General features: G+C 38.7%; 1 protein-coding gene across 8 annotated transcripts in view; it reads right to left on the bottom strand.

The window, feature by feature from the left end:
• Positions 1-21215, bottom strand: part of DPYD (dihydropyrimidine dehydrogenase) — a 490220-nt gene that overhangs the window by 106683 nt on the left and 362322 nt on the right. For all 8 annotated transcript variants that reach the window (XM_067538400.1, XM_067538402.1, XM_067538403.1 and 5 more), the window contains 2 exons: positions 8654-8774; positions 4606-4725 (listed from right to left, as the gene is read on the bottom strand). In XM_067538400.1, coding sequence (XP_067394501.1) covers positions 4606-4725; positions 8654-8774 — 241 coding nt within the window. The remainder of the gene's footprint in view (positions 1-4605; positions 4726-8653; positions 8775-21215) is intronic.

The raw sequence follows: 21215 nt of genomic DNA, 5'->3' as shown, positions 1-21215 counted from the left end.
TATAATTTTCTCATTGTCCCTTGCACGATAAGGTATTTTTCATCGAACACAAATAAACATACATTTTAGTACACTATATTATATTCACATAAAACATTATAGTAACCTTTATAAAATACTGTAGTGTTCTACAGTAATGGCCCAAAGCAATAGCACTATTATAAGATGTGTTTGGGCCATTACTGTAGAATACTGTCAGAATTATTATCACACTAACATTAAGGAGTACATATTTGGCACATTGTGTAGGGATTTAGCTTTGTAACTACTTTTAACGGAAGTATTTCCTGAAGTCCAGAGCATGGTGTTTTAAATTTATCCCTAAGGACCTGGCATGAAGGGGGCTGGAGGGGGAAGCCAGGGAACTCAAAAGTTAATTCTTAACCCACTCCATATTGCCTATAATAGGTATGCTGTACTTTTATAAAGTGGTAGATTTACAAAACATATCTGGATTAGGTCAACAGAATGTGAAATCTAATGACAAAATTTCAAATTTTTTTTAGTTTAAAGTTAAGTTTAAAAAGAAAAACACCCAACACCTCAGTGAGAGACCTTGCAGCTTATTCTAGTACCTATAAAACACGCAATTTTCACATTATTCAATATTTACATAGTAGGCTGCAGCATCTTTTTCAGAGCCAGCCGTAACTATTTCTTGTGCAAATACACATAATTACTACTAACTTTAAAAAAAAAAAATTAATATTGCACATGTACAGGAAGCACAAACAGTGAAATGCTTAAAAAATGCCTTAGAGAAGCAAACTATAGTCCTGATCCTGCAAGGACACATGCTCATCTTAATGCATGAGAGTAGTTCCATTGTTTAACTGCTTGCAGGATCAAGACCTAGATCTCAGTATTGTTCCCTCATAGGAAAAACTCCCCTCCACTAAACATAGGCAGCTCTGACCAGTACAGTTGCACTGTGTTAGGGACCCCAGGGTCCTCACTTAAGGAAGCGGACAAATACATGGATCCACCAAATATTATTCTTTCTCTATAAAGGAGACGCATGAGACAATGGGAATACTGCAGACTTAGGGTAGTGTTGTGGTTGCATAGTAGCAATGGTGTTTTGCTGCAGCCTGGGGGGACAGATTCTTTCCCCTGGAACTCCACAGATCTCTCCAGCATGCAGCCCAGTTACTGTATTTCATCTGTGAGCTGGGTTTAGGAGTAGTATCCAGTGTCAAAGTAATCAAATTAATAATATAGTACAATGGGAGAAACAACAATGCTTACCGAAGTTCAGAAATTTAAAGCAGGTTAAATAACACTTAAAACAGGACACTATTTTCCAATTCAGCACCTGAATTAACACTGAATATAAGAACTCCAATTTGAATTGTATTTTCAGAGGAACGTTATTAAACTGCTGTCTCTGGAAACAAATTTCAAAAGATGACAGAAGCACATCTCTGAGACTACCCTGTAATTCCAGGGAGTGAATTCTATAAACAGCTGTTTTGATTGGCCCTTTTATTCCTTTTAAAGAAATCAAAGGAAAATATTTTCCACACCCTAATTCTTTAATGGGGATTTAAAAATATAGTTTCTTTCAAATGGGATCTTTCCCGTGAAAGGAAGGGTAATTAGAGCCCTTCCAGATGCAGTCACTTCTGTAAAAGGAAGAGAAAGGAAGAGATATCCAAGTGGGAGCAGTTCATAAAAGAAGCTTCTGTAGTTAATACCAGGGTCAGGGCACATCCTTAATCCTCTATATAGGAAGTCCATTTCTTGGGAAAGGCTTGAACTGGAAAAGTCAGGCTACATATGGATAAGGGCATTGACAGATTTTACCATTCACCCTGTAATGTAGGCTTTTATTAAACTCACTATATTACACTTGGAATGTATACTCTGTATAAAATGTATAATTTAGAGCTAATTCCATTGGAATAATGTATTCCATTCAGTAATGTAAGAATAGTAAAACAACAGAGAATGGCATGATGCCCATGCTTAGAACAACTTCTGTACTAACACAGAAAAAACTACTGGACATATTATATTACGCTGTACATCCCTGTTGAGGGGGAACCCTCCGTTTCCATAAGCCCATTTCAAACTAGACTAAACAAAACACAGAGCAATCTACTGCAGGGGCTAACCCTGCATTGGCAGAGAGATAATCTAGATTACCACAAGGTAGGATCTTTTCATCTCTAATATCTAGGATCTACACAGCTTCTCCAGAACTATAGTGTACATTCCACTGTGCTTGGGACTTTCTAAAAAGGCAGTAACCACACAAGTATTTTCCTTTTTAAATCTTGTAAAGAAAAGGGACCAAATTCACCAATGACTCTGCCTTACATCAAAGATAAATTTTAGCCCAAAAATATGATCTGATGTTTCCTTCTACTTTTGGAAGAGCAAGAAAAATCTATATGGCTGCATAGAATGTAAAAGAAAATAATATAAACCAAGCCTATAGGCATGTAAGTGGTCTTATCTCCATTTAACAGACAGGGAAACTAAAGCATGGAAAGGTCAAGTGTCTTGCTTTGGGCCACACAACAGGACCGTGGTGAAGCTCCTAGGAATAGAACTCAAGACGTCTGCATCCCAGTTTCTTGCTCTAACAACTAGACACACTCCCTCTGTTGTTTGTGTTCCTATTAAGAAAGTTGGTTAGCTCTCTTTTGAATTATTTTAGCACTTTCATATATTTGTATATCATTAGGCCCTGGTCCTGCAATTCACAGATATAACGCTATGTCTATACAGAAGCCTTCTGATTTTATTGGGGCTCCATGGCATTCCTGCATACAGTAAGTTGGATGACTGGGGCCTCACTGATGTTATTTATAGTCCAGGGAACTTTATTGATTTGTCTGTAGAGGTGCACTCTCAAAGCATACCCACAGAGCCTGGGCTGAGTGCTTTATTTTTTTTTTAAATAAAGACACTGAGGTTGGTTCTATAAGTGTAAGACTGCATCCCACACCACTCATCTTCTATTTCTTTTAATATGTGTGTAGCTTCAGAAAGAAAAAAACTTGTTTTGTTTGTGTTTTTAAGCTCAAAACCCAAGCCTCTCCCTGGCTGGGATCTGTTATGATACCAAAAGTGAATTTTTACAGCAGAATTATAAATCATGAAAATATGGAAATGCTGAGAAGCTCTTAGGTACAGCTGAGCATTCAGGTGCTGCTATAATTTACACTATATACATGTTTTAAAATTTGTGACATAAAGGACATACTTTTCATAACGCAGTAATTTTATGGTTTTATTAGATTGACTTATGGTAGGAAGGAATATTCAGAAATTGCAGCTTAAATGAGAAAATGGGAATAGTGTTAGTTATATAAAATACTACTGCAATAGTTCTTATATTAATTTTTAATGCACAGCACCCACTGTGACCTCCTTTATTCTTTTGCTGTCAACATGGCAGCCTCGAAAAATTGAAATGAGCTGACAGAAAGCCTAGTGAGTACTACAACCCTAACATTGTGTATCTGCTCTCTCTCTCCTGCATCTTCCATTCTGCATATCAATAATATTTTAATGCTTTGTTTGACAGTCTCTATGAAATAATCATTATGCAATAAGCAGATTTTTTTTTTTTAATCTTTGTACTGTAGTATGGTGGTGTCCCTTGAAAACTTCTGGATGTTATTTAGATATCTGACGCAGCAAGGCTATTTACCACTGTACATGATTAGTACACATTAAAGTCAATTTTAAAAAAACAACAACCTATTGTCTTTGCCGCTTTCTCTATGTTCTCAAAGTATAATACAACTGCATGAAATGAAGCATTTTTTGTCTGTCCAATCTCCTCCAAATAATTTTTTTGGACTGATTCAACAGTGCTTTTCTTGAACAGTGGGATGCTATTACATTATGTATATTTACCACTTTCTCTATCACTATGGAGACTAATCTTCATACCAGTACAGTCAAGAAGCTCACAGCATTGTCTTTGCAGGACCCAGCTCATGTTGTCACAGCGACAGCGTGCACAGGGTCAAAAGATTAATATATTAGTGAGTCTAGGTACTGAATTGGAGTATAAAACTTTTTATTGCTGATTTTAAAATCAAATCCTGAATCATTACACATAAATATTGTATACACAAGTGTTAAAAAGGAACAGGATATATAAATATGCATATATTTACTAAATGTGATATATTGTTTTTTCATGATGGAAAAAAAAGAAAAGGATTTATCATCAGCAGGTGGATTTCAGTGTGGTAGGAGAAAGGTTCAGCCTACGATACACATACTGCAATTGGAATGTTTATATTTTCCCCTTACAATGCCCTTTCATTAGCCTCTGTCTAACATGTGGCCTGACAATTGTGACAGAATGAAAAATTCTAAGAAAACTGTGGGTCACAAGAGAAGAGATTTTCCTCCCTTTCTAGTGACCTTATCGCAGTGTTTTACCATTAAGGAAAGGGCAACACAAGAGTCTTCACACTCAATCTGTTCCATCTGTCATGACTATTAGAAACATTGACCGTCAGTGAGCTTTAAGAACGCAGCACTACTGCAAACATGATATTCTAGTCCACTACAAGGACCTCCTGATGTTTTGTCAGCCTCCAAGGAAGCATTATGGATCAAAAAGGCAACACTTACCAGACACGCCACCATATGTGGTCTTCTTTTCTCCACCAACTGCAGGCCAAGGTGTGCAGTCTGCTTTCAGTCCCATCAGTCCTGACACAGTGTTAGTGGCAGTAACACCATCTGCACCACCTGTGAAATGAAACATTCATTTTCTGTTTAATACCTTGTACAAGTACAACAGAGGAAAATAAATATAGAAATAGTAAACTTGTTAGATATTTAGGCCCAGATCCTCATCTGAGGCCAAAGAACAGAGTGCAAATCAGTAGGGGGTATGAAAGGGGGCTTTAAAACTAATCCTGGGCTGGCTAGGTATTGAGCTAATCCCCTAGTATAAGTAAGACCAGCCTGAAGGAAACTTGCATCAGTTGCAAGGATCTTAAGGGGCTGATAAGCAAAGGGACTCCTAAGGCAGATCGCTCTTCTCCTAGGCTATGCTCCTTAAGCTGGGTGAGAGAAAATATTTGCCATACTAGCTCTACAGCACTGGAGACCCGAGTCTGGAAAATCTAACAAGCAGAGTCCGTTGGCCCACACATGCGCAGTAATTCATCTCATGCTCCCGATTGAGGGCATAAGAGGAAATGTGGGCCAATGCCTCTTTAGTTCCTCCTCTTACCACAAATCCAGAAGGATTTGAAGCAGAGGGGATGGAGGGCAGTTAGTGGAATACAGATAGACTCCACACAACTCGAAGAACTTCTAGTTAGAGATAAGCAAGCTCCATTTCTTCTTTGAGTGCTGGTTCCTACATGTGTTCCACAACTGGGTGATAGACAAGGAGTATTCAGACTAAAGGGGGGTGCGAGGATGCTGGTGAGGAAGATGCTTTTAGTACTGCAGTCCCACAGCTGCATCCCCAGTGGAGGTTTGAACTAGCACATAATGTTCAGTGAGAGTATGAATGGAACTCCAGGTAGCCACCTGCCTATGTCCAGCAATGGTAATTCGTGCAGTGGTGCTGTCCAGGCAGTTATGCTCTGATGGAATGTGCCTCTGCTTCGCCAAGTGGAGGGATATGAGATAATTGGTAGTACGTGATGATGCACCTAGAAAGCCATTTAGAGATCCTCTGAGAGGATATAGCATGTCCTCACAACCTCTCTATTATAGAGAGAAATACACAAGAAGAATTTCTGATAGATTTGGTCCTCTGCAGGTAAAATGCTAAGGGAATGGAGCTTCCTCTTTTTAACAAAGGCACAGGGTTTCAGGAAGAAAACAAGTAAGCGAATAGATTAGTTGACACAAAATTCTGAAATAATCTTGGGGAGGAATTTAGGATGCAATCGAAGAAAGACTTTTTCCTTGTGAAAAACAGCATATGGTGAGTCTGCTATGAGGGCTCTTGCCCACCCATCTGGCCGAGGAAAGAAGAATGAGACCACTAAGAATCAGACCTTCATAGGTCAGACATGAAGCATGTCACCAAGGGTTCAAGTGGTGGGTGCTGGTAGTACGAGGTGGTGGTCCCAGTGAGATGTAGGTTTGATGGTGGTGGAAACACACTGATCACAGCAAGATGTCCTGCAGTGAGCCAATGGAAAGACCTAAGTTCTTTGAAAACTGAAGGTAATCCAAAATTAATGGGATTCCTGAAGACTTTTGAGACTGTTGCCTGCCTGCCTACTCTGAGCCCACATAGAAAAATAGTTTCATGTAGATAGGTAGCAGGTTCTAGTCGAGATGTTTCTACTTTGAGTATAGATAGCTTGGATGGATGCCAAGCATTCTAGTACCCATCCAAACAACAGGCTGTGAGGTGCAGTGGGTCTGGATTGGGGTGTCTGATTCTTCCCCCTTCCTGAGTAAACTGATCTGGGAAGGGGTGGATCCTCAGAGAAGGATGAATTGACATCCTCAGAGCTCCATGAATCCAAACTGCCTGGACCAGTGGAGAGCTAGGAGGATCACCCTGTCCTGGTGGATCTTTCTCAAGATCTATGGTAATAGGGGTATAGGAGGGAAGGCATGTATGATATCGCTCGACCATAATAACAGAAGAGCATTGCCCTGGGAGCCGTGACCCATAGCTCCTCTGGAGTGGTACAAGGGAAGTGTTCATTTGGGAGGTGAAGAAATCCCACCGAGTTGTTCCCCACAAAGTGAATATCTCACTCAGGGTAGAGTTGTGTATCACCCACTTGTGATCTGCAAAGAAGTGTCAGTTCAGGTTGTATGCTAAGGAGTTTTGGGCACTAGAAGGTAAGTGGCTCAGTTAGTGATGTGGTTTCCGATGCACCAGTTCCAAAGCCTGACTGCTTCTAAGCAAAAGGGAATAGTTTCAGTAGACTGATGTGCAGTCCAGCTTCATGCGGGATCCAAGTATCTTGTACAGTGTGACTGTGCAGGTGAGCACCCCAAACCATAAGGGATGATCTCTTATGATGGTGACTGTGTGGGCAAGAGGTGGCAAAGAGGACACCCACTCTTACTCGATCCTGATTCAACCAACCAGTAAGAAAGGTGATAACTCTGGTGGGAACAAATCTGCGATGATGCGATCCCTTTCTGGTGAGTAGACCAATCACAGCCAGGCTTGTAGGCAGAGAAGATGAAGCCTAGTAAATGGCGTCACATATGTGTATAATGTCAGACTCACCTACCAGAAGTCAATCTTCGAAAAACAGGAAAACTGTATAGCCCTGACATCTCATTTGGGCTGTCATTAAGAGAAAACTTTCCTGAATACGCTGAGTGCTGTCATCTCTTAAAAGAGGAGGACTCTGAATAGAAATGCTCCTGACCCACTGGAAACTGAAGGACGGGTGAATATCTATATGGAAATAAGCATGTTTCATGTTGAGAGCTACAAACCACATCCCCTCTTGTTGGGAAGGGATTATTGATGCTAGTATAACCATCCCGAACTTTGACTTTTCAATAAAAATGTTCAGTTGTGAAAGATCCAGTGCCTTTACTCTCAAGGGAAGCCTGGGAAGAAGAGTAGTGGTCTTGGCAGCTATAGGCTCTGGTCTTGAACTCCTGATCGGAGGGACGCTGCTCTTCTGATGGGGCTGATGTACAGGCGCATCTCCCTGACTCGGATCAGAGTGAGGCCTCATAGCCTTCTCCGTAAGGTGTTTTTTCCACCATAAACTCATGAGCTTAGATTAAGAAGAGTGACAAAAGCTGCACTTTGCAGCAATACTCGTGCCTCCAAACAGTAGAGACAGCGTTGGTGTGCTTGTCACTCACCGAAAAGGAGCAGGGGGAAGAGAGACAGTTCTTGAATCTTGGGACTCCAGGCATAGTCCCAGACTGTGGGGAGTCCCTGGTACAGAGAACAAAAACGATCTATACTAATTATACTAAGAACTCTAACTATGACAGTATGAACTATAAGCTATTTACAAATTTATTTGCAATAAAACCTGGAGAAACCTGTGGACACAAGAATTCCAACTCAGGCCATGCTGCTGTAGCAAGGAACTGGAGAGGTGTCGGCTCACACTGAAGCCCGAGGTGAACTACTGCACATATGTGGACCAAAGGACACCGCTTGCTAGAATTTCTGGACTCAGGCGCATGGCATGCAAGCGCACCCACATGTGGAATACACATAGAGACCAGCACTTAAAGAAACCATTAAGGTTGCACAAAGAGTGATGCAGTGAAACTATTAATTGGGCCTAACTAACTGAATTTCCTATCTTTTTGAACAAATTGTATTTACCAGAATGGAGCATTCTGATAACTGAAAAAATGGATATAAAAACACCCTAAAATTTGATCTTATCCCAAAATGCTACATATTGGTAAATAAAATTTGGCTATATTATATATATAAAATTATGATTATAGATATCCCCAACTGGTCTACTTTCCAGATAGATAGATAGATGCTTACTGTACAGAATTCACTTTATATGTTAATAAACAAGACTACACAGAGAGCAAAATCATATAGACAACCTTTAAAAGCAAACGCTATGCTTACTCTAAATATTTTAAGCCATCTGTTTTCATACTGGCTTTTATTAATATTTGTTACTACTTTGAGCAATAAAGTTGCAAATCTCTATAACTGTATAGTACATGCATTTGGGTTTGTTACCTTCTTGGGCAGCCACTGCAATTTTCACAATATCAGTGACATTTGGGGTCAGCTTGGCAAAGAAAGGAATCTGAACAGCTTGTCTAACCCAACGGCAGATGTTACGGACTAGCTCTGGATTCTGTTCAAATAGGGCAGATAAATATAGGACATAATTAAAAGTAATATGATCAAAATGTATAGAAGTGCAATAGCAAAACTTTCTGACAATCTGCTGGACTGTGGTTTTCTGAAATTATGCTTCACAAATGCACCTTGTCTCATTAGTTAACTTAGGCTAACAGAGAAGAAGTGAACTGCAAATCAATTACAGAAGAGTTGGATCACATAAAACAAAGAAAAAGAAATCTTTACCAAGAGACAAAGATAGCATAAAATGTTCAATTGTCAGTGGGATAAAAGAAAACTTCAGGCAACAAGGAATTTATTTAATGCATTATTATAAAGATTATCTTTTTGCTATATAGTGTCCCATTCCATGTAAAATATACTGTAAATAATCACTGTAATATGAAATAACATCATCCTGAACCTATCAGCACCTATGGATTTCACATTTCTACACACTCCATTAATTCAGAATATAGATAAGAATGGCAAAAAGTTTAATGAAAAATCAAAATCTTTTCTTTCAAAACTAGAAATAGAAATCTTCAGGTTTTGGCTTCTTATGATTGCCAGGCTCAATTCAGTAGTGGTAGTGTTGATTCTGGTCTACTCTATGCAGTAAGTGTGGGTGGGTTTTTGGCTTATTTGGTTTTTAAATATAACATTTAGTGCAAGCTTTTTCCCCCTGACATTAACTGATAATGCTTTTTAATAAGTTACCCTAAAATCTGCAAGTCATAATTGACTTTGCTAATCTGATCTAGATAAATTAGTGTTTTCAGAAAAACTAAAAGGTGCTGTTACAAGATGCAGTATAAACTTGTTACCTTTGGATAGTCTAATTGCAACCCTGGCTATTGTTAACATCTACTAATTCTTTATTTTTAGCACAGATAATTAATTCTGCCATATATAAAAAGATTCTTCTCATTTGGATATTAATGGGAATAGTCAGATATGCTACACTGTCATTGCTATGAAAATATAATGTGCTTAAGCTGAGGCTATGTTCTAAAGTTCAGTTGATTTTGAAGATGTCAGTTTAACAAATCTTGGCCTCATGCATAGGAAAAATTTGCCACTGCTTTTTTCAGTTCTTGAACAATTAAAAGTAAACATTAAAACAATATATACAGTGTATCTACACAGCATACAATGCATTTTCATGAACAAAAAAATCCTGAGACTTAGCTCTACAAATTCCAACTAATAAAAGTGGTGATTTACCCTGAACATGCAACTTTCATGCAATATTTATAACAGCTGCATTGGATTATGAAAGCAGTTGCATTTTTGTGACTTTCATTTCTCAGTTATGAATTTCCTTGGGTCCAGTGAAGAAATGAGAGAACGTCTAGAAGATTTGAATTGTGCATCTTTTATATTAATTCTTTCCCTTAGACATTCTGACAATAATGTAAAAGATGTTTGCACTATATAATTCATAATGATGGCCTATTAATGCTTGCCATCCCTCCATAAAAGTATTGTATCACTCTAACACACTTAAGCTTTTAAACATATATCAGTTCTTTTAATCTACCTTGAACAGATCATTATATCTATGTTTACCTCATTAAAATTTGCTGATGTGTTTTTTTGTAATAAATATTCATGTCACCTTCTTTTGGTTAACCTGGGATTTTTAGAAAGTTCTAAATAAGAACAGTTACATGCTACTCCTATGTCTAGATTTAGATGTTGGAATTTGAATTATTTCTATTAGATCCACAGAATTAAACATCCACCCTACATGGTCTGATTGATGTATTTTAATGGCATTTATTAAATACTCAGATTCCAGAATCTAAACTTTCATTTAAAAAAAATTAAAAGGGAGATTTCAGCCCACCTGGTTGTAAAGATAACCTTCCAAATGAACTGTGCATAAATTGATACCCTCTTGTCTTTCTTAGTCTGCTGATAGCTTGAAACATTAACACTGTGAACTCCCCATCCCTCAGTATGGGGTCTGGATGTTAAACCTAAATTCCAGTGATGACACTTTAGTGTCAGCATGAATAATTTAATTAATAGACTATGGAAGGGGATAGCAGTGAAACCTATGAAGACCAGGAACTGGGAGTTACTGCAAGGAAGGAAAAGCAGATGGGAGAAAAGAGGAGACGTAAAAACAGAGGAAAGGAAGAAAGACGAGAAGGAAAGAGGAGGAACAAAGTGGAGAGGTAGTAGTAGTCCTCACAGTGCAGATGTTTGACCAAGGGAGCGCAGGAGCCATGGCAGAGTATGCCAGTGGTGTAAGTTAGAGCTGCCCTTGTGCAACTCTAATTGCATCAGAGCCAGGGAGCTCTGTATCCCTTTTCAGTAACCATAAAAGTACAGGTAATATATCAGGTAATGTATTAGGAAAACAATTTGAATGCTGAAGTGAAAGTTGGCAGTGTGTAATTTTTCCACTGCTATCCCCCTAAATCACTGTTAGAATACTAACTGAGAGTAGAAAATATTAACGTAAATTTTTGCAATGAGGTTTTTTGGGTTTTTTAAAGAAAAATGAGAAAAATAAACAAACAATGAAAGCAAAAGTAAACACCAGATTTATGGCATGATATAGTCACTTATGCAAAATTCAGCTCAGCTCAAATCTACACAACTAATTAGGATTTGCATGAAATGTCAGTTTTGGAATTAGGTAAATGTTGGCAAATTTGTTGCCCCTCCCCTCATCTAGTTAAATATGTTGCATTAGTTTGTCCATTAAAGAGACACCCAATTTGGATAAGATTGGTTTTGCTGGACAATCAGGCAAGTAAAATTCCAATAAAAGAAAAAAGAAGCAACATGAAAAATCTCAAAATTTATCCGAGAGCAAATTCTTCACCCTTGCTTCCCTCTAATACTTATCGTGGCATGTATGAACAGCTAAGAGATCTCACATTTGTTTATTTCAATGTGAGATCCTTAAATGTTCACAAGAGTGATGGTGCAAATAAACTTACACATTATTATAAACCAGAGTCCAGCAAAACACTTAGTTACTTGCTTAAATTTAAGCATATGAGTAGTCTCATTGTCTTTCATGGGATTACTCCTATGCTTAAAGTTAATCACATGCTTAAATGAACTGTGGACTAAACACATTATGGGCCATATCCCCCTGGCACAGCCTGAAAATCAAGCTATGGACTGGGGAGATCCTGTGTTCCACCACCACATGGTAGAATGGCCAACTGATCCATGTAGTTGTGGCTTCACCATCTCCAAGCCCTGCCTGCTCCTCCTCTGATCTATCGCCAGCATCTTCTCTCCCTTGTTTTTGTCATCCCTGATGTCTTTCCCCTCTTCCCTCTGCCAACCCAGCACTTTCCCTTTAGTCTCTGCCTCTAGCTCTCACCTCTTGGCTCTCAGTATTTTTCCACTCATCCCTTCACCTGTGCCTTACTGAATGCCAACCAGCTCCATTGTCCTATACACTGCACTCACACTCACAATCCAGCATGAACTCCCTACACAGCATGTCTGAGTTGTGCTGCCTCCTGCTGGATTCCCTGTGCATCTGAGGAAGCTGCATACAGACGGCTGCTGCATAAAAATGTGCTTTATCTCTTCTACAGGCAACAGACCTGCTTTCAAGGGCACCTCCAGTCACAATCCTCCAACTACCCAGGGGACAGACAGCCTGCATCCACCCAGAATATAATATTTAGTGCTTTCTTCTTTCATTAAGAAAAAATAATGTGCTTCTGTGTGAACCTCGTCATTTTCTTACTCTTACTTTCACACCGAGGTCTTGGTATGTGCCTTGAATCTCATTATGTTTTATACAACCCATCTCACATTTGGGCTGAGAACAAACTATACCAAGTTCAGCCTAAAAGGACATATTTTGAGAAAGAGTCAAATAATTAAAAATAAGGATTGAAAGTATAAAGCTCACTAAATGAGTTCATTGAGTCTTGCTGGTTTTTATATGGTGAATAAAAAGTTTACCACCATCTGAAAAACAGTTTAAGAATTTCAGATTTTTCTGGAAATTGACCATTGTTACCCAGAGAATAATGTGAGTAGTCCCATCAATTTCCAGGTACTAAAAACTGGATTTAAATGAGACAACACACTTGCTCAAGTTAGACACCTATTTAAGTACTTCGCTGATTTGCTTTACCTAGTGTCAGTAAATACGAACCTCAATTTACAACCTCTACCTATCAATTCTTAGCAGAAAATGCCTGGATTTATACAACATTCAAAAAATAGGCACATAACCTGTAAAAAAGAAGATATCTTGAGGCACTCAAATTAAATTAAAAAATTATCTTTTTATCTAAGAATAACTGCGTAACTAGTAACACAGCACAAATCTCTCCTTTATCCCAAATCACTTTGTGAAAGTGCCTGCAGCCTGTATTTTTGATAAAACAGTTGACTCTTGTGTGAGGATTTTTTTAATACTGCTTGGTATGCAAAATGTTATTAAGCTTTAAAAACAGATGGATATTTACATTTGCAAATTGAGCAACACAAGCCACCTAAAATATTGCTATGTTTAATCAGGTTAAAGGATCTCAGTGCTTTTCATTCACAGTCAACCACATTGCTATAAATAATTTTGTACCATATTACAAATAACTAGCTTTGTCAAAGATCTCTTATTAATGACCATTCAGTACATATATTATCTTAAATATGTAGCATACCTTTATTTTGTGTGCATCAATCCAAGGGAATAAATGGATGATCCTCTGGACTACAAGAATCATTGTTTATATGTGGTTGGTAGCGCACAGCATACATCTGTTATGTTTTTAACAAGCATCCTGTATAGGAGTGATGATTTTGGGAACCTGTACAACTTCTGAATTCTGGCTAGTATTATGAAGTCATTACTATAAAAATTGCTGTATCATTGAATGCTTCTATATAAATGTTGGATCCACCATTGTTGATGGAGATATGAACAAGTCTCTGCTAGACCAGGGACAATTGTTGGTCATTAGTCCTTAAACGGTCGCCTATTCAGGTGGAAACACCTGAATGACAATGGGTTGAATGCGGCTGGGAGCAGCTACTTCTCCCCAGCTTCTCTACAAGGAGGGGGAAATGGAGAGAGTTGAAAATCTCACAAAAGAACAAAGGAACAGAGGTTCCAAAGCAGAGGTTTAAAAGAACTCAGAGGGGGAATGCTAAAGTGAGAGAGACAGAAAGTTTTGGGAAAGAGATGGGCACACTTTCATAGTGTAGGGAGGGCCAGGGTAGCTGCCAGACCTACCAAAGTCAAAGCAAGCTGACCTAGAGACAGAGAGATAAGGCAGTTCCATGGTTGAAAAATATACAAGCCATATTCTGCAGAAGAAGGACCCTAAACACCTCCAGAGGACACTGACACCAGCCCAAATTGTACCCTGGAGATCTGAGGAAACTAAGGCAGGAAAATGCATGCAGGGGTTATTTTTGTATAAATCTGTGTATTTCTGGTGATAGGAAGTGAAAAACAATGGTGATTTAGAATCCTATGCAAAAACTGCATGTGTATTATCTGTTTTGTCTGTTACATGCTGTTGAAGAGTTCACCTGTGCTCTTAGAGCATCCACACAGCTAGAGTTGTGGGAGAGAGTGTGTTTAAGCTATGGGGGAATCTGAGGGATCAGCACTCGGTAGCTGGATTGCAGGAGCAGCAGCTCTCAGAGACTCTACACTCCAACAGGGTGCCTAGAGACCGCAAGCCAGGGACAAACTGTTCCAACTCTGGAGGCTTAAAGCAGATGGGCAGTAGTGAGATGGGTCTCCTCACAGTAGTCTGGTTTGTGTCCAGATGAGGAGCTCAACTAGACTGGTAACAATAGTTGAAACCTTGATGAAATCATTAACCATCTGAAGCATAGTATTGATGTATGTGTTGATCTTGAGGATATGTGGGGATTTAATTTACTGAATACATATCAGTAGATTTGCTATCTTCATTTTCTTACTCTAATATTGCTTGTTTATTCCAAAGGCACAGGATATTGTAATATTACAGACAGTGAGAGATCATGGGCCTTGAATCTGGTCCCCAGACAGCATCCAGGTCATGACTACCCCCCAGCAGCTCACCTGAGTAATCAGGAAAGGACCCCTGCCTGTTCCTGGTCCGTCTTCCTATCCCAGACAACCATCTACTCCCAGTTCCTGCTGTCCTGCTCTGTTCACAATCCCTGGCTCCTACATCTTATCTCTGATGCAGTCTTTGGCTCTGATCTGGCCTGACACCTCACTTTGTCTCTGGCTCTTACCTTCAGCTTGGTATCTGACACTGCATCTGGCTCTGCCCCCTGGTTTCACACCTGACGTTCTCCTCAGTTTTGACCCTTGGCTGTGACCACTGGGCCTGATTTCTGCTCTAACCACTAGACTTGACCACCCATGGCCCAGTCATTGCACAGACATTGTCTTTTATTCCCCCTAATCAGTAGTACCCAGACTCTTTTATTTTACCTTTACCATGTGATCATCTCCTTTCCTACCCCACCCCCCAAAAAAGGTTGCAGAGCAGTTTTTTCTCTGGCAACTCTACCCATTGGCGATAAGAAGTTCAGGATTAGAAGCTCCTTCCACCCCAAGTCTATAATGAATATGCAGGGAAAATGAATTCTGTAGTTAGTTCAGAAGTTAACACAAGAAGTTCTCCACTGATTCCATATGGAGATATGGGGAGAGCAGACCAGCCTTCCCTGTTTCACAGGTATTCATATGGCCCTTATTACCATAGTATCTGAATATGTCACAGTCATTAATGGACTTCATTCATAACAGCCCTATGGGGTAGAGAAGTGCTATTATCCCTGTTTTATACATGGGGGAAACTGAGACTCCGAAAGATTCAGTGATTTGCCCAAGGTCAAACAGGAAATCTGTAGCTGTGTTGGGAACTGAATCCAAATTTCCTACATCCCAGTCCAGAGCCATAAACCACAAGACCATCTTCTGTGACTACTTATCAGAGATGATAAACTCTCAGCAGAGAAAATATTTTTATTATGAAGTTTGAGCAGAAGCTTTACAGTGTACTTGAGTAATAGGAATAGGATCAAAAGATAAATATTTTATGACTACAAGTGCTTTTTACAGCCAGACAAATGCATTTTGGAAAAATCTAGAAGGCATTTCATATACATTTGCCATTTTAAAATGAGACATGATATTTGTCAGAAAACTAGAAGCCACGACAGTAATTTTCCCAAGAATTTCAGAAAGAAGCCATGCTACTCAATACAATACATTAGCTGATCTTGCCTAATTACAATTACATAAAATGGACCAAACTTTTCAGTCTTCAGTCAGTCCTTAATTACTTTAATGGAAGCAGTTTTGCCTGCATAAGGACAGCAGGATTTGGACCACTGCAATTACAGAAAGTGCAGAAGTGACTCTTCTGCCAGCCAAAATCCTGAATGTAGTTACTCAGTATTGCGTACTTCTAAAGAAACACAAGAATTGTCACACTGGATCATGCCACACTGGATCATTTAAACCCATAATCCTGTTTCTGGTAACGGTCAGTTCCAGAGAAAGGTGCAAGACACCATGTAGGAGATCTGCATAAGAGGAACTTCCTTCCTAACTCTTATCCATTAGTAGTTGTCTTATGCTCTGAAGTGCAAGGTTTCAGACTTTAAAATGTTTTTAGCTTATCTAATGTAACTGTCAATATCATTCGTATTATTCTCTAATTCTTTTTTGAGTACCACAAAGCTCTTCCATTCATGGATATCTTATGCCAATGAGTTTTACAGGTTAATCATGCAATGTGTGTATGTATAATCATGAAGTATATATCATGCAGTATATATATATATATAAATCCCTTAAAGAGTTTTACATTTTGCCTTTCAATTTCATTGTGTCCCTTCTCCTTATATTATTTTTATTACAGGTAAGTTAAGACGGTTTTGGAATTACCACTTATCATGATTACAGGGTGAGCTGCGCATTACACCCTTTTTAGTCCCTCTTGACTTCACCCTGTGGTGACAGGTTCTGCCACCTCCAACCCTCTCTGAGTGGAACCACACAGTCCTTCCACCCCTGGACTGTGTCTCTAGGGTGTGTCCCTGTGTCTACTGTTTACCAACCATGATGCACAAGAGGACCAACTATGTTTGGCACTTGTAAACACTTCTCTACTGGGAGTTGATGACAGTGGCTGATTAAAATGACTCAAAACCAACTCCTACAAAAACACAGCATTATCTATTCACTCCAAAAGTCAATTGCACTGAGAGCATTGGGTAAAAACAATAAAGGTCTATAAGCAAATTTCCTTCACCTAAATCTTAATCTTTCCTTGCAAGCTTTGTAAATTCCATTCAGCCCAGTTATCTACATATCTAGGCTGAGAGAAGCAGACTGACCTGTACATTTTCTCCCTCCTGAGAGTCACTGTTTCCCTCCAGGGCAGTGGCTGACAGCCCACTCAACACCCTGTTCTTCCATAAGGCTCAGCTTATTTAAGGTTTAGCATCCCCTATCTTCCTTGGTTTGGCCTGGAAAGAGTAAACTTTGCCAGCCCAGTTGGAGCCAGGACGGGGTTATTTCCTAATTGCTTCACCATTTTTCCTCCACAAACCTTTGGTATGCTCTATGATAGTATCTTATCTTTGCAATCTCCTTTGATTTAACTTTATGCAGACAGACAGTCTAATATCACACAAGTAAACTGAGGAGCACATGATATTTATAAAATATAATGCATATAACTCTCTCATTCTGGATAGTAAATAAGTTTCACTAAGTAGTGTGGGTTCCTTTAGGACAAGGAAGAATGGCTTGTATGGCACAAGATAGGGAAACATCAAGATACAGCCCGAGAAAGTGAGACTTAACACAGCCAGTGTCCCAGTAGCTCCATGGATGGAGTGTTTGCAAGACTGGGCTTTTACATTTTAATTTTAGAAATTTATTTACCTGACTCTACAAAATACAACAACCTAGGATGGAGCATGTCGATGAGGAAATTTAGAGGAGGCCCATCAGGCCTAGACACTCCCTCTCTTCTAGTGACTTCCTCTAAGCACAACACAATAAAGAGACTGTTCTTGGCCTTGCTTTATTGTCCCTGTTAGAGGTGAACAAGGGGAACTGCAGCAACTCCCGTACCCCAGGTGGGGTGGGGGAAGTCAGGATTAGGGGGAAGTCAGGATGAGGATCCATATAAGGAAACTTGGAAGATGGAGGGATACCCATTTCCCATAGACTCCCCCTTCATTCAAGCAGCTCCATGACAGTTACTACTGGAGAACGTCTGGGGTTTGTTTGCTCCCTCTTCCACAGTGTACCAAGCCAACAGGATTTATTGGTCTAGTGTGTAACCAACTTACCTAGTGTAGGGTGCTACAACACTTCTTCCCTTCAGATAAACCAAGGTTAGGATATAGCCTTTAAAACATTGGGATTTTATGAGTTAACATTGTAAAGTTTCATGGCATCTGCATTTGATGAGCCACTCTCTTGCCCTTGCTTCCAACATATCACAAGAAAAGCAAAAGTGTTCACTTTAAATCATTGCAAATTGATGCCTTCCGAGTCTCTTCCCTGTATCCAAGTTTTGCTTTTCAGATTACTATTCCTTTTTTCCATGTGATATACAAAAAAATAATCTCTCCTCCTTCCGCCTCTGGGATGTCCAAAATTACCTTCATAAAACTGAATCTGCCTACATTTCATAGTACCTAATTACAGAGTTGCAGTTAATCACTACTGCAAAAGAGACATCATTTGTGAATCTTACTATATCCTTTTATCCCAGCAAGGGGCTTTTTAGTTTATGCACTTGTCCCATTTCAAACTTAATTAAAACTAACAATTTATTTAAAGCCTGTCAAATTAAGGGAAAAATTTCCCAGGGTGAGAGACAAATAGCCCTCTCCTTATATTCTGAATAAAATATTTCCTCATTTCTCAGGAAATTTGACAGTGAGAATTCAGTCAACATCTTCCACCAACCACAGCTGTCAAAAGAGACAGCAAAGGGGGGAGCTTAACCTAATACAGGAGTGATAGTATGCAGTTATACACGTAGTTATTTATGAATGTTGGGTAAAATCTTCTAAAGTGTCCAAGGCCTAGGCTCCTCAAAAGGCAGTTAGATGCCTAAAACCCAGTAAAATCAATGGGAGTTAAGTGACAAAATGCCCTTCTGCATGCAGAAAATTGCAGGCTCAAATTTAGAAGGAGATTTTTGAAAATGTGTACTTTATATTTGAAAATTTATGTCCCCCCCTCAGCCTTCTTTTCTTTAGACTAAACAGGCCCTATTCTTTCAATCTTTTCTCATTTGTTTTCTAGAACTCTTATTGTAATTGCTGCTCTCCTCTGAACGCTCTCCAATTTCACCACGTTTCTTAACATGTGGTGGCCAGAACTGAACACAATGCTCAAAATGGGGCCTCACTAGCGCAGAGTACAGCAGAACAATTACCTCATACGTCTTACATGTGACACTCCTGTTAATACAGCCTCCTGTATAAAATGGCTATTCTGAATTTAAAAAAATATATTACACATTTCTTATTTACACAAAGACTATACTATTTAGAGCTCATGCCCATATAAACTCTGATTAAAACAAGAGAGGCTTGCCTGAGTAAGGAATGAGTAAAATGTGAACAGTCGCCTCGGGATTTAGCCCTATAATTCTTATTCTCTTACTTACCCTATAAAAACTAAGGAAGAGACCAGATTCTAGCTTTGTTCTCAGTCTTAAAAGAAATAAAGCCTCAACCTGTAGGTAAAGCTGTAAGCAAGGTGTCATGACTTGAGCAGGTGTTCTTCAGATCAGTCACTTTTAAGTTCCATTCTGTGGAGCCTAATGGAGATGGATTACCCCTTTTTCCAATCATACCAACTGTCGTTGGACAGAATCAAGTCACTTTGGATTAGGGCCATGCTTTTTGTCATGGCTAAGTTGAAATGTCAAAGCTTTGAGTCCCATTCTATATTGGAAGAAATAACAGTGGCTGTTGAGATATTGCCAGCACTGGACAGTGCTGGTATTCAGAAACAAACTGTGAATGCATATAGTTTATTTAGAGACTTTATAACAATACTCAGCTCCAGTACAAATCTTCAACTGAAAATCCAGTGGAGCATTGAAAAAAATACTGTTCTGTAAATTCATAAAAGATGATAGAACACAGGATTTCTGAATAAACTTCAGTTCACGCACATCCCCATCTCCTATCCTCTTAATTTCATTCAATTTTGTATATACTAACTCCTTTTAGTTTGCCCTCTTTCCAGAACAACTAATTTAATTTCTGGCAGGTACCAGAAATAAAAGTCTGATTCACTATAATATTTCATTTTATAATTAATAATTTTAATATAAGTCATCTTGAAAAAGTTTATTTTGATCCCCTCTCTTCTGTTGGTTTTCAAACAGCTTTTTAGTAGGGTTTGATAAATATTGTGTCTACCATCTTTCTCCATTACAATTTGAACAATTTAAACTAGATAAAAAATTACTACTGCATTTTTTTTTACTTGCGCACAATATTGCAGCTTGCATAATAGAAAACTGCTAACAGTTAAAAAAAAACATATCAGACTATGCTTCAAATTTTTAATGTATCTCATCTAATAGCTGCCAATATTAACACAGGTCAGTATCCAAACTCAAGAATATATTTATCAAAGTGATGCGTGGGAACTCTACTTTGGATTCCTTGTTACCAGGATTTGTGCACAAAACTCTTACATATTGCTTTGAAAATGTACCATTTAAAGACTGGAAAGATAATCAACTTGAAGACAAGGTCAAAAAATCAGCAGGAAAGTTTTGACTGACCAATATACAAAAGTCTAAAATATAGATTTGTGCTGGGAGTTGAAACAACAGTAAGGGTTGTCAGTAGCAAAACAACAGTGGCTCAAAAGGTTTTAAGTTGTCTTTATTTAGTCGCCTTTGCAATTACTCCTTTTTTCAGCTCATGTAAAGGCTTTACTGTCTTGGATTTTTTTCCTCCCCACCATGAGGATAAGGACAGTTCAATTTATTTTGATGACAGAGCCTTGCTTCTGCATAAATAGTGAAACCAGCTGCATTTCTTTAGCCCAGATTTGGCTTTTTTAATTTAAAAATATGAAAAACCCCAACCACAGCACTTTTTATAAAACAAACTACATTTTAAAATGCACTGCATTTCCTTAATCTTGAATAGAAGGTTTTTTAAATTGCCATAGCCATCTTCCATGCATTGGGAAAGGCTTTCTTTTGTTTGACTGTGATAGATCAGGTAGAACTGGCAACTACCATTTACTGCTATTGATTTCACTCAACATTAAAGGACCAAAATTCAACCATTATTCTCTTCAATTGTCACAACAAAGGTTAATAATAGTTGAATTTTGGGCTGTAAGAGTGAAGCAAAGATTGACAGATGAAATTAGCAAACTGTTTCATTCAGAGATGGAGTCAATACTCAGGTCTAAATATTCCAAGTTCAAAAATTGAAA

Source organism: Emydura macquarii, unplaced genomic scaffold (genome assembly GCF_026122565.2).
Source record: "Emydura macquarii macquarii isolate MOO-44397 ecotype Brisbane River unplaced genomic scaffold, CSIRO-AGI_Emac_v2 contig_480, whole genome shotgun sequence".
Classification (NCBI taxonomy): Eukaryota; Metazoa; Chordata; order Testudines; family Chelidae; genus Emydura; species Emydura macquarii.
This window is presented reverse-complemented; position numbering and strand designations above follow the sequence as displayed.